Here is a 12,771-nt window from a genome sequence, read left to right as displayed (position 1 = left end):
TCTTAAGCACAGCAGGATCACAGCGTTACTCCTGAGTATTAAAAGAAACCACCAGCATACTCTTGAGGGACAACTAATGCTGACTATTTTTACTAGCAGTTAAACTAGGAAAATCTTGACGTTGAGTAATAATGCAGAACTACAGCATATCATCATTAGGCTGCAAGTCCCACAGTTCAAGTGTTTATAAACTATCTTAGGATCAAAATAAAATAAATAGAAATCCCAGAAGTTAGAAATAATTTGAAGGGCCAGCCCGGTGGCTTAGCGGTTAAGTGCGCATGCTCCACTGCTGGTGGCCCGGGTTCGGATCCCGGGTGCGCACCCACGCACTGCTTCTCCGGCCATGCTGAGGCCGCGTCCCACATACAGCAACTAGAAAGATGTGAAACTATGACGTACAACTGTCTACAGGGGCTTTGGGGAAGGAAAAAAGGAGGAGGATTGGCAATAGATGTTAGCTCAGAGCTGGTCTTCCTCAGCAAAAAGAGGAGGTTTAGCATGGATGTTAGCTCAGGGCTGATCTCTCTCACAAAAAAAAAAGAAAAAAAAAATTAAAAGAAAAAAAAGAAATAATTTGAGATCATGCTTTACTCTTCAAGATTTTTAGTAAATTCTATTTAGTCTATAGAAAAGTCCTATTCTAAATATATAATGAAAACTAGTTCTTTCATAACGAATATAAATGTAACACAAAATATATAAAGTACCTATAAAATCTTTTGCTGTCTACTTTGACATAAAAGATTTCATTTGATGGTTACATTTTAGCTAGTAAAATGAGTAATGGGAGTTTTAAAAGTATACAGGGGCCAGCCTGGTGGCATAGTGGTTAAGTTTGTGTGCTCCACTTCGGCGTCCCAGAGTTCGCAGGTTTGGATCCCGGGTGTGGACCTATACACCACTCATCAAGCCACGCTGTGGCAGGCGTCCCACATATAAAGCAGAGGAAGATGGGCACAGATGTTAGCCCAGGGTCAATCTTCCTCAGCAAAAAGAGGAGGATTGGCAACAGATGTTAGCTCAGGGCTAATCTTCCTCACCAAAAAAAAAAAAAAAAAGTATTTATAAACAATTTGGCAACAATTCCATAAGATAATTAAACTTGTTTTCCCCAGATTTTAAACTAGCCTTGAAGCACAAAATGAAATTTTAAGCCAACAGCTTCTCATCCATGCTCCTCCTGGTCACTTCTACCCATGCCTCCAGGAAGATTACAGAAGTAAGGAAATGAACCCCTGGACTGAAACAGGAGATCAAGGAGATCAATAACTGCAAACTTCCTCCCATCCCCACTCCAACTTAATAAGAAAATTAATACTAAATAAATCTAGATACTTAAAATGGGATAATGCAAGAGGAGGAAATTGAGCCAAATATAGAGTCTAACAGAGAATCTGCAACTAAGTAGGTGCTTAACAAATGTTTGCTGAATGAATGAGTACCCGAATGAATATTAATGGCTGAGTAAATTACAACCCACATTACGTCATGGGGAAATGAAACGTTCAGGAACACATACAGCACTTTCATATACCTTCTCTCATGCACTCCCTGTAACACACCCCATAAGTTAGCAGGATAAATATTATCATCCCATTTTATAGATGAGAAATTGAAGCTAGACACATCACAAAGGTAGTAAAGAGACAGAGGAAAGAATAAAACCTGGTTCTCCTGACCTTTTATGTCCTATTTTTTCTAATACACACATTGCTTCTTTCTAATTGGACTTTACCAAGTTTCTGAGGGTGAGGATAATCACCCTTTGGGTTCGTATGGATCATACTTTCTCCATAAAATCTTTTAGAAAACTCCATCCCTTATCACACAGTATTTTAACTGTTTAACTGTCCGTCTCTCTCACTAAACTGTGAGCTCCCCAAGGCAAGGCTAACACCTGTCTTGTTGGCTGGAGCATCCTGTAACCCAGCACAGTGCCTAGCGCTCGCTAAAGAACAGTGGCATCCGTTTCCGCTTGAAATGCAAGAAGAGTTCCCACGGGTGAGATTCTCAAAGAGTGGGCGCCAGCTTCCTATAACGACCTTAGATGCCAAATTAGCACGGTCTCCTTCCTCAGAGATTTTAGGGAGGGAAGGTGATAGTTCGCAGAGGTGAGGCAGGGGAGAGGGGCATAAAATAATATCATTTCTTCCTGTAAAGCCTCTGGACTCATGCTAAGTGATTTTACATATCCACGTTATATTACAAGAAAGCACACTGCTCTAGAGCACGAATGAGTGTCTCATTCAACAATTCTCACGGATTCATTAAAGTATGGTGTATGAATTATATAATTTGAAACAATTCATCTGTAATTCTTTCACTCCCTCCCACACCTTCTGGCTTCCCCTTTGTTCAATGACTTTCTTTAGTAGCTGACAAAACCAACTCATGACTTCTCATCAGCAAACTCTGACAGTGCAGGGAAAAATAATCCCATGTTTCAAGGAATCATCATCAACAGATGCTCTAAACTACTTCTCTAAACTCATTCAGGATTGTTTTGCAATGCAATATTAGAGTAACACAATAGCTCATTCACAGTGGGCATATAATTAAGTTTTCAGACATGGGAGGTATCAAATATCTCAAACTTTGGAAAACCGCAGTAGTTAAGGGACATTTTAGACAAGGAGGAATCGTCGTGCAATTGAAAAGGCACAGGCATCAGAGTCACAGACAGTTTGGGTTCCTTCAAGGGTGAAGATAATTATATGTTGTCATGGTAATTTGGCTCTTGAGGGGCAGAGGCTGTGGGGCTGGGGGGAGGAGCTCTGATTTGTAGCATTTGCCCATTTCTATGGTGTAAATTCTCCCATCATGGCTGATTTCAAGCTACCAAGATGAAGTCACTGTGCACAAGCCAGTAAGAGCTGGCTCCAGCTCACCATGTATCATGCTGTAGTTGGTATATTATACTGTGTGGATGTTAGGAACTGGAAGTGTAATATACTTACTAAGGATTTAATTAAGATGACATAGAGAAGAGAACTGCACAAGGCCTGGCTCAGAGAATATCTGTTCCTTCCCCCTGCTTCCCTTCTCCATGGATTCCTCCCTCAACCTCAACTCCTATCTTTGACATTTCATTGACGCTCACGATTTAAAGTAACCTCTCTACACTTTTCACTTCCAAACTGATCTTTAGCCCTGACTTCTTTGATGAGCTCCAAACCCATACTCCAAACTGCCTATGGTACACTTCAACCTGGATGATCAAAACTGAAACACACCTGCTCTGCCTTTAACTCTCCTTATCTTGGTTGATAATGACAACAACAACAACGGTCAACATTTCTTGAGTCCATACTATGTGCCTGCACTGTTCTCAGCCTCTACATGTATTATTTTAGTCCTCACCACAGGAGGTAAGTGTGAAGATCATCCCCATTTTATGGATAAAGAAACTGAGTACAGAGAAGTTAAATAATTTTCCCTAAATCATACAGTTAATAAATAGCACGCTGGGATTCAAATTGAGGCAATCAGGCTTTTGAGCTTTTTACTTGCTATGTTCGTAACCACTTAGATTAATTATTACTTCTATGCTACAGCTATGAATAATATGTTAACTAGTATTACCAACTTTGCCTCTCTAAAATGTATGGAACATTACTCAGTGCCAGGCACACTCCTAAGCTCTTTTGTACATTAATTCATTTAATCCTTGCAACGCTCTACGAGGTAGGCTCTTTTTATCCCCATTTTATGGAGGAAACTGAGGCACTGAGAGGTTAAGTAACTTACTCAAGACTGCACAGATAGGAACGTGGCAGTGTTGGGGCTGGAACCCAGGGCAGCCTAGCTTCAGAGTCTGCAACCTTAACCATCATTCATTCTGCTGCCTCACATCCCTACAGCACTCAAGTCAAACAGCTAGAAATTGGACTTAGTCTCCAAGTCCTGCCCTCTTCCTCCTAAGCATCTTATAAATCTTCCATTTCCTCTCTACTCCATCACATCACTCTTAATTCTGGCACTTTAATAGCTTGTGTGGACTACTGCAGTAGGAAGCAGCTCCCTGCTTCTCTGGAGGCATTTCCAACACATCTCCTATAATGCCCCAGCTCTATGGAAATCAATATCTTAGTAAGTCATTACACTACATTACACTGTTCAATGTCTCCCTATCACTCACAGAGCTATGGTTTCCAGACCTCAGTGTGCATAAGCAGCACCAGAGTTTACATCATGCAGATTCCTGGCCTCTCCCCAGAGATTGTGATTCTGTAAATATAGTTTGGAATCCAGGAATTCTCATTTTTAACAAGCGCCCCAAGGAATTCAAGTGGTTTATGCCCTATACTTTGAGAAACACAGGCATACAGAACAAAGTCCCAGCTCCTTATCAAGGACACACAACCTTTTCTCTGCTTCCATCTCACTTTATGTGGTGCTCCAGGATGATGGAATCACTTACAGTTCCTTGAACTGCTCAGTTTCTCACCTTCCTGCCTTTGCACCTACTCTCCCTTCATCTAAAACGCCCTTTCCTCCTTCCATCGGACAGACTCTTTCTCTTTCAAAGCCAGCTTAGGTTTAGCTGTCATCTCTAGGGACCTTTCTTACCTCCTCACTGCCTGCCAGCCTCCTTCTCCTGCCACCCAACTTCTGTGCCTCGATTCGTACTGAAGGTACATTTTTTACATGTCTGTCCCATTCTAGACTGTGGCCTCCTCTAGGGCAGAGTCAGAATCTCATCCCTCTCTTTATACCATGACCTAGCCAAGTGTCTGGCACATGGTAGGTGCTCAAACAGTAGAGCACATCTAACTAGGGGGCTGGATAATCGGTGGGGAAGGTGAAAATATGAGTCACATCTACTCCTGAACATCCTTTATATCACCCAGAAAGTGATGATTTACTCTCATGAATACACAAAATTAACACATTATTCAGAGCTGTTGAACGAACCCTAATACATGTATTATGAAACCTATATATCTTTAAGCACAAACTCAGTGCCACAAGAAGCTCAGTAGGTGTGAGACCAGTTGAGGGAACGGCAGAATCACGGCTCAGACTCACCTTAGATGTGTAGCTGAATTTCAATGAATTCTGCATTACATGTGGCAGGCTTTAACACACGAATGAAGGGACTGTTCAAATCATGAATGTTCTATTACCATGCACCTAATAGCCTGATTGTATGGAGAAATTTAAAGTTCTAAAACAAAAGTATAACTGTGAAAGAAAGTTGAACTCTTCTAATTATTAATAATACAAGCTCTACCCATTTGTAGCCAACAGCACATATGTTGAGAAGACAAGTTCTCAGGAGGCCAGCACTTTCTGTCTGATATTCCCAGCACAGTTGCATGTGTGGGAATACATGTGAATGACTGACCTTGAGCTTATTGCATTGTTGCCTGGTCTGTGCATCCCTGGGCCTCAAAACTGGGAAGAGAAAGTGGTGAGCAGGAAGTTAAATCATGCAGTAAGTCACAACTTGATCCTATTCAAACGGGCAAAGTTCTTATGCAAAGTAGTCTTCTGGGTATTGTTGGGGTTCCTAAACGATTAAAGACATCATCCTTGACCTCAAGTAATTTATAATCTTATCAGAAAATAAGACCCAGCCATAAATAATAATAATAATCACAGTGGATTCTAAAAGAGTAGGTGGTATTTGAGGGAAGGATAAAGTTGGGGAAAGAATTCATGGGCAAAGGCGCCCAGGTGTGAAAGTACAGAGGGCCTTCAAGGAGCAGTGGGCTCCAACACTTACTTGTCCAGCCTCATCTCCAGCCAGTGCCCTCATCACTTTGCATTCCTCTGACCTTTGCTCATCCTGCAAATCTCGTGGGATGTGTCCCCCTACAACATCAATCATGTTCACTCCTCTTCATCTTTCTTTTCCTCTTCACACTGGTTTCTCTGCCCGGGATGTCATTTCCACTTGTCAACTTGGATAAATCCTACTCATTGTTCACGTCTAGTTTCAATTCCTTCTCATTTCTATAGCTTTTCATCACCTAACCCACAGTATTAGAGTTAGTTGGTCATACATCTGTCACCCTAAACTGTAAGCTCCTTGAGGAAGATCTCATTTCTTTCATCTCTTTATTTCCATTATGTAGCATAGTGCCTGGCAGGCACTAGATGCTCTAGAAATGGTTTTATTTTGTTTTGTTTTTTTGAGTTATATTATTGCATAGTGTGTAGTGTCTTTCAGCTAGACTCTGGATTAGAAGTTAAAGTTAAAGAGCAATAGGCCAGTGAGACGGGCCTTTCTTTCTGCCTCTATATACCTTAGGTGTATAGCATCTGTTACGGGCTGAACTGTTTCCCCCCAAAATTCATATGTTGAAGTCTCAACCTCCAGTACCTCAGAATTTAACTGTATTTGGAGATAAGGTCTTTAAAGAGGTGATTAAGTTAAAATGAGGCCATTGGGGGGGTTCCAACCCAATATGATTGATGTCCTTATAAGAGGGAGAGACACCAGGGGTGTGCATGCACAGCGGGCCAACCATGTGAGGACAAAGCAGCAAGAGGGCGGCCATCTACAAGCCGAGAAGAGAGGCCTCAGAAGAAATCAACCCTGCAGCCACCTTGATCTTGGACTTTCAGCCTCCAGAACTGTGAGAAAATAAATTCCTGTTGTTTAAGCCTCCCACTCTGTGGTATTTTATGGCAGCTCTAGCAAACTAAGATGCCATCTTTACTTCATTAATAAACTTGGACACAGTGCTATATACTGGGCACTGTTCTAAGCCCTTTATGAGTGTTTAAACATTTAAACACCCTCCCACCAGTGCCAGTGAATCACTATGGCTGCACTTCTCAATGGGTAGAAGAGGAGAAGAGTATACCCCCTTCCTCCGGGGTGGGAGCTGGAATTCAAAATCAGTATTTCGGAGGGAAGCACTCCTAAGAGATGTCTCTTTCCTCAGGTGAGAATCACAGGCGGAGATGACGATGATTAAAAGTAACAACCATAGTAAAACAATAGCTACCATTAATTGAGCACTTACTGTACATAGGCAAGTGCCAAGCATAGTACAAGAATTTTCTCTCATTTCACCTCCATAGCAACCTTAATAGCTAGGTAATATTTCATTCCCTTTATAGAGGAGAAACCAGGTTCAGAAAGGGTAAGCTAGTTGCCCCGCTGGTGAAGAGAATTAGGATTGAGACCCAGATCTGTGCTTTTCTCTACTCTGCACACTGCCCAGGGAAGTAGACTGGGGTCACTTGGCTGGGGGAGCGGAGGCTTTAAATTCGAGACTGTGTTTGTTCTTAAGGCAGGAGATCAACGGGCAGCAGCAAGTTAAATTTTTTGAGAAGAAAAGGTAGCAGGGAAAATCCAACAGCCTTAATTGCATGTAGAAAACAATGGCTTTCATTTATTTAGCTCCTCCTACACGCCAGGCACTAAGCTTGAAACTTAGATCTGAGAAGCAGATATTTATGTATTTTCATTTTATGGACATGGAAATTGAAGCCAAGGAAAACTGTCCAAGGTTCAAGTAAGTGGAAGAACAGGAGCAGCAGACCTGGGAGGCTCCCAATCCTGCACCCGCCCTAGCTCGTCCACTCTGCTTTGGCTGGTGTATCAACAACTTCCGCACCCACAGTGCACAAATGGCCAGTGAATGTACCAGGGCCTCCATGCTCTGAATGGACAAGTTACATATCACATCACAGTCTTTACAAGATTCAGCCTAAAGTTTTAACATAGAGCAGCTTTTGCCCAAGAACGTTCCAAGGAGTTTTAGTTTCCCAAGGAGTTCCATGGAAAAAGTTCTATGGTCAGAAAGTTTGGAAGTGTTGCCTGTTATCCCTCCACTGCCTTGGAGACTTACAAAGCACATCAACAGATTCTAAAGTTTCTGCAGTAAAAAAAAAATCTGTTTCCTTCACTTAAGGTTTCCCCAATCTATTTGAACCATAGTTCAACATGTTTCCCTACATGTTAATATACCATGTAGCATCCTTTTAGAGATACTGCCATATAGGACTAAAGCAGAAAGAGAAGTAGGCTGGAGCTACTTTCAGAAACTTAACTAAAATGCAGACTTTTTTTTCTTAAGAATTACAAAGTCTATTGATATTTACACTTAGTTTGCTTTCTATCGAGCAAATAAACCGTTTTTAAAAATCAGAGGCAATAAATCGGACAAAAGAAGGGCTATTTGCATTCCCAAATCTCTTGGCTCATCCTGCGCCTTCCCGCTTCTGTCCCAACCACATTCCATTCTCCAGATTTCCACCCACCTCCCTTCTTTGGGGCTGCTCTCCAGCTATACACAACTGGAGGTGACCACAACTTGCAATGCACCACGTCCCTCATCCCCAGCCCTTACAATGTAAAAGCAATGAGAGGGAGGCATCAGACTCCCCTGCCCACTGGACAGCCCGAGCTGGCAGATTTCAGAGAAACACATGAAGTTATCTGATATAAGGATCTCTCTGCTTTCGCGTTAGGCAGGAATACTCTAAAGACAGTCCCATGGGGCGGTGGGGGGATTGCCAACATTTCCTTTAAAATTTCCAGATTATGAGTGCTGTGGTTTTTCTAATTCTCTTTTTGCTTATTTTCAGTTTCCAATTTTCTACAATTTGTGTCAAAAAGGAGGAGGAGGGGGGAGAGAGGAGGGAGATGGGGAAGAAGGGGAAGGAGGAGACGGAGGCAGGAGGAGCGAGAGGGAAGGGAAGAAGGCGGAGGGAAAAGGGGGAAGAGAAAATAAATCATAAAATCTCCAGAGAAAGAGAACGCATAAGCTCACCTAACAAAACACACCCAACACCTCCAGGGAGAAGTGTAGACCTGCAATGTTCCTATTTGCAACCACATTTTCCCAGGTACCCTTAACCCAAGCACCGCTCATTCTTCTGGTCAGCGACGCCTTCTCCTTACCCACTCGGAAGATCAAATCGTCCTCGATGGGATTCTCTTTTCGTTTTCCAGTGCTGTACATGCTCGCGGGTCTTTTCACAGCTTTCTGCTTCACGTGGCCGCTGCCCGGGGACTTCACGCGCCTCTTCACGCCCTCGGTGGTGGGGGACACGTCGGCTGAGCGGATCACTTTCAGCTTAAAAGGGCTGCCTCGGATGTGCTGGTCGTAAAGCCTGAGAGAGAGGGTAAAGTCCCCTTCCTTCTGGACCGTGTACAAAAACTCGTACGTGCCGTTTTTGTTGTCGAGTATCTCTCCGTCCGCCACACTGCCGTCGGGCGTGCTCAGTTCCGCGGTGATGTAGGCATTGCCGGTTTTGCAGAGCTCCCCGTCTTTGTCCTTGGTTGTTATGGTAACGGACATGGGCTGCCCGATGACGGTCTGCCGCAGCCCTTCGCCCGTGGCCACCGTCTCGGAGGCGACGGCGTTGGTGGTTAAAATCGTCCCGAGGTTGTGGATGGACTTCTTGAGCCCTTCGGTCTCCACGATGAAATCCAGCTGATCATTTTCCCGCGGGTGCAGGGGGAAATCTTGGTCAGCCAGCTCGTTCAGCTTCTCGCTCATCTGCTTCTTCACCAGCAGTACCTCGGTCTCCGTGCCATGGTTGAGGGCCTGCGCAGTGAAGTTGCTGCAGCTCTTAATACTCTCCTGCCCCTGGAGCAGCGTATCCAGCTGCGACTGAAGGACCTGCGGGAAAAACCGGGGCGGGGTGAGCGCCTCCTGCAGGCTCAGCCTATTGGACGCTGCGCGGCGACGTGCTGGGGCAGTGCCCTCCGCGGGCGAGAACCAGGCTCTGCGCCTGCGCACGCGGGTGGCTCTCAGCAAGCGGTGTTTATTTTAACCCAGTGCACCGGCTTCTAGTGCATAATCTGCATAATCGTCAATTGCATTCCCACTACCTTCTCTTTCGCTTGCAGCTCGCCCTGTCTCTCCCACACACGTATTCCTTGGGTCACGTGTTTGCGATAGGCGCAAGCAGAAACATCACCACTAAGAGCTTGGCAGACAGATTGCTATGCCTGACATCTGAAATATTCCTTATTCAGTATCTTTCCCTAATGTCCCAAGCTCCCCTGTCACCACCTAAAGGAACAGAAACCAGACTAATGAAAACTCTCCACACACGAATATCAGAAGCTTTTCATGCCTGGTTTTGTGATTCGATGTGCTGAGTAAAAGGCTGCAGTCAGGGTTTACCTTGAAGCTGACTCACAGGTTGGTGAGGGTGAGAGAGCAATTAAAACTATTAGACATTAAGGAAGGAAAACAATCCAGTTTAACCCTAAATCCTGAAAGCATTACTTTATATTCAACCTTGCCTTGAGTCAAATTATAAATTGGATCATAGAGTTTTGCTGAAATCATAGAGTTTTGCTCAAAACAGGAAGAAAAAAAATAGCTGGATATGCCATTAAATGAAAACTACTGTTCACAACAGTGACACTTAAGGAGGCATTTGAGTCCCTTTGCTGCTGTTAGAACACAGTAAGTTACTGCAGTGAAGTGCCCTGGATATCATGTCTCTTACAGGATAAGGAAGGCTGGAATCTTACTTTGTGTTTGAGGCCATAGTTGACCTCCAGTTCCATAAGCAGCACACTCTTGCGCACGTTTAACGTCTTCTGGAGCTCATCAAAGGTAGAATGGATGTCCTCCACAATGCTGGCTTTTTGGTTGGTTAACTGATGAATGATTTCTGAGATGAACTGAAGAGCAGAATCTATTTCTGGGAGCCTGGAGGACAGTTGTTAAAGATCATTTTTATTTAACATCAACCCGGAAATAGTAAAAAAAAAAATCTATCTAAACACTATATTTTGTTAAAAAATATTTTCTGTGCCTTTTATCATCTTTAAAAGGTAATAACTAAAGTAGAAAATGAATAAGACATGACATAATTACTGCCTTTAAGAGAAGAGACTTTGAGGGTCCATGTCTATTTCAATCTACTTCAATCATCTAGTTTTAATAATTGATGGTACAAAGCCTTGAAGCTCTCTGAACTGCATGGCTTCTCCTCACACACTAAAGCAGGCTTTCTCAAACTTGACACTATTGATATTGTGGGCCAGATAATTCCTTATTGCAAGGCACTGTCCTGTACATTGTAGGATGTTTAACAGCATCCTGTCCTCTACTGGACCCCAATAGCACCCCCACACACACACAGTTGTGACACCAAATTGTTTCCAGGCATTGCTGAATATCCTGGTGTGTGTGTGTGTGTGTATAATTTTCTATGGCTGAGAATCACTGTTCTAAATGTATAGCGGTATCTTTTTCCAATCACATGAAAAACTTACCCAAACTCAGGAGTTTCCTGGGAACTTCTTGAAAGTTTACAAGTTCTTTTAATTAGTATAGAATAACCACACATGTCACTATAGCTATTGGTGAAGAGATTTATTTTCAGCTGGCTACTTATTTCCTCTCTTCGGTCTTTCTCATGCATCATGGAGCTACTCTGTTCCTTCATTTCCATGCCAAAGAAAGAGCCCAGAAACATAAGGAAAATTGAGCGATCCCCGCTCAAAACTATTTTCCTGGGCTCGAACAGAGAGCAGCCAGTCACAGTCGACATAATGGGCCTATAAGTATGTCAAGAACAGCAGCTAAGAAAGGCTGTTCATAGATCCTGAATTTCAGAGATCCCCTGAGGGTATTTTCCTCAAGTGTCTTTTCCTTGAGTACATTTTATTCATTTAGTCATACTAACGGACTACCACAAAAATGCTACAACTCATACAACTCAAGACTAAATACATTCTCAGAAGCCAATGCAAGAAAAGACTGCTTTGGACCAGGGAAAAAGAAGCCAATGGTAACTGCTTCGACTGACAGAAACCTTCAGCTGAAAAATAATTTTAATACACCTGTTTGCATTTTCTCCTACATTAGAAATACAACAAAACAAAAAGAAAAAAAAAAAACTTCCCATTTTATTTTGTTTTTTTCTTTATCTTTAGAGGCATTGAAATCCCCTGTCTGGTTAACTTTAGGTTTTACCCATTGTCAACAATCTCAGAGAAAGCCTCAAATAGTAGCCCACATAAGGGGGTTGGAAGTTTGTCAAGGGACAGGGGACAACCGTCATCACTCATTGGTTTATGACTATAGACCCATGATCAAAGGAGAATTTATTAGGTGACATGAACCTACAATCGCAATGAGACAAGAGACCCTGAGGCCAAGCCTCATGCACAGGTGGCCAGTTGGGAGTCTAGGGGAGGGGTGCACACCTTTTGTTGACAGCATCCAGCTGGACCTGGAGTGAGGCCTTGTGCTGCTCCACCACGTCCTTGAGGGGGACTGTGGGGTGTTCCGCGTGCTCCCCCTCAGTGCACTCCCGACACATGGCGGTCTCACAAGACTGGCAGTAAAAGTCCATCACCTGCGGGTGACACAAGAACAGTTCCAGGTTTGGTGCCAGTGACTGCTCACTATCTACTTGGCCTTGACTTGCATCCTCTCGTTTAATTCTCACAGCCTCCCCAGGACGTTGGCAATATTATGTCCAGTTTCACAGGAGAAAAGGAAGGATCAACTTTTATGTGCCAGATCTCAAACAGAGATGCATTGGACTCCAAAGCTGCTGCTATGGCCACACAACCAGCTTTTCTGTGGCTACTCCACTCAGGCAGAACAGTGTGGGGATGTGGTGCTCAAGCTTTTTAGTCAAACCTTTACACTCTTCATCAATTATTGAGGATTCCAAAGTGCTTTTGTTTGCGCGAGTTCTATCTATAAATATTTATCATATTAAAAATTGAAACTGAGAAAAATTTTAAATATTTATTAATTTATTAAAAGCAATAAGCCCATTAAATGTGAACGTGAACAATATATTTTATGAAAAATAACTATGTTT

At 43.0% G+C, this 12,771-nt stretch overlaps 1 protein-coding gene across 7 annotated transcripts in view; it reads right to left on the bottom strand.

The window, feature by feature from the left end:
* The window catches only part of TRIM2 (tripartite motif containing 2), a 95,468-nt gene that overhangs the window by 25,277 nt on the left and 57,420 nt on the right, over positions 1–12,771 (bottom strand). For all 7 annotated transcript variants that reach the window (XM_058550221.1, XM_058550218.1, XM_058550219.1 and 4 more), the window contains 3 exons: positions 12,143–12,294; positions 10,457–10,637; positions 8,867–9,590 (listed from right to left, as the gene is read on the bottom strand). In XM_058550221.1, the coding sequence (XP_058406204.1) occupies positions 8,867–9,590; positions 10,457–10,637; positions 12,143–12,294 (1,057 nt within the window). The remainder of the gene's footprint in view (positions 1–8,866; positions 9,591–10,456; positions 10,638–12,142; positions 12,295–12,771) is intronic.

Source organism: Diceros bicornis, chromosome 11 (assembly GCF_020826845.1).
Source record: "Diceros bicornis minor isolate mBicDic1 chromosome 11, mDicBic1.mat.cur, whole genome shotgun sequence".
In the NCBI taxonomy this organism is placed as follows: Eukaryota; Metazoa; Chordata; class Mammalia; order Perissodactyla; family Rhinocerotidae; genus Diceros; species Diceros bicornis.
This window is presented reverse-complemented; position numbering and strand designations above follow the sequence as displayed.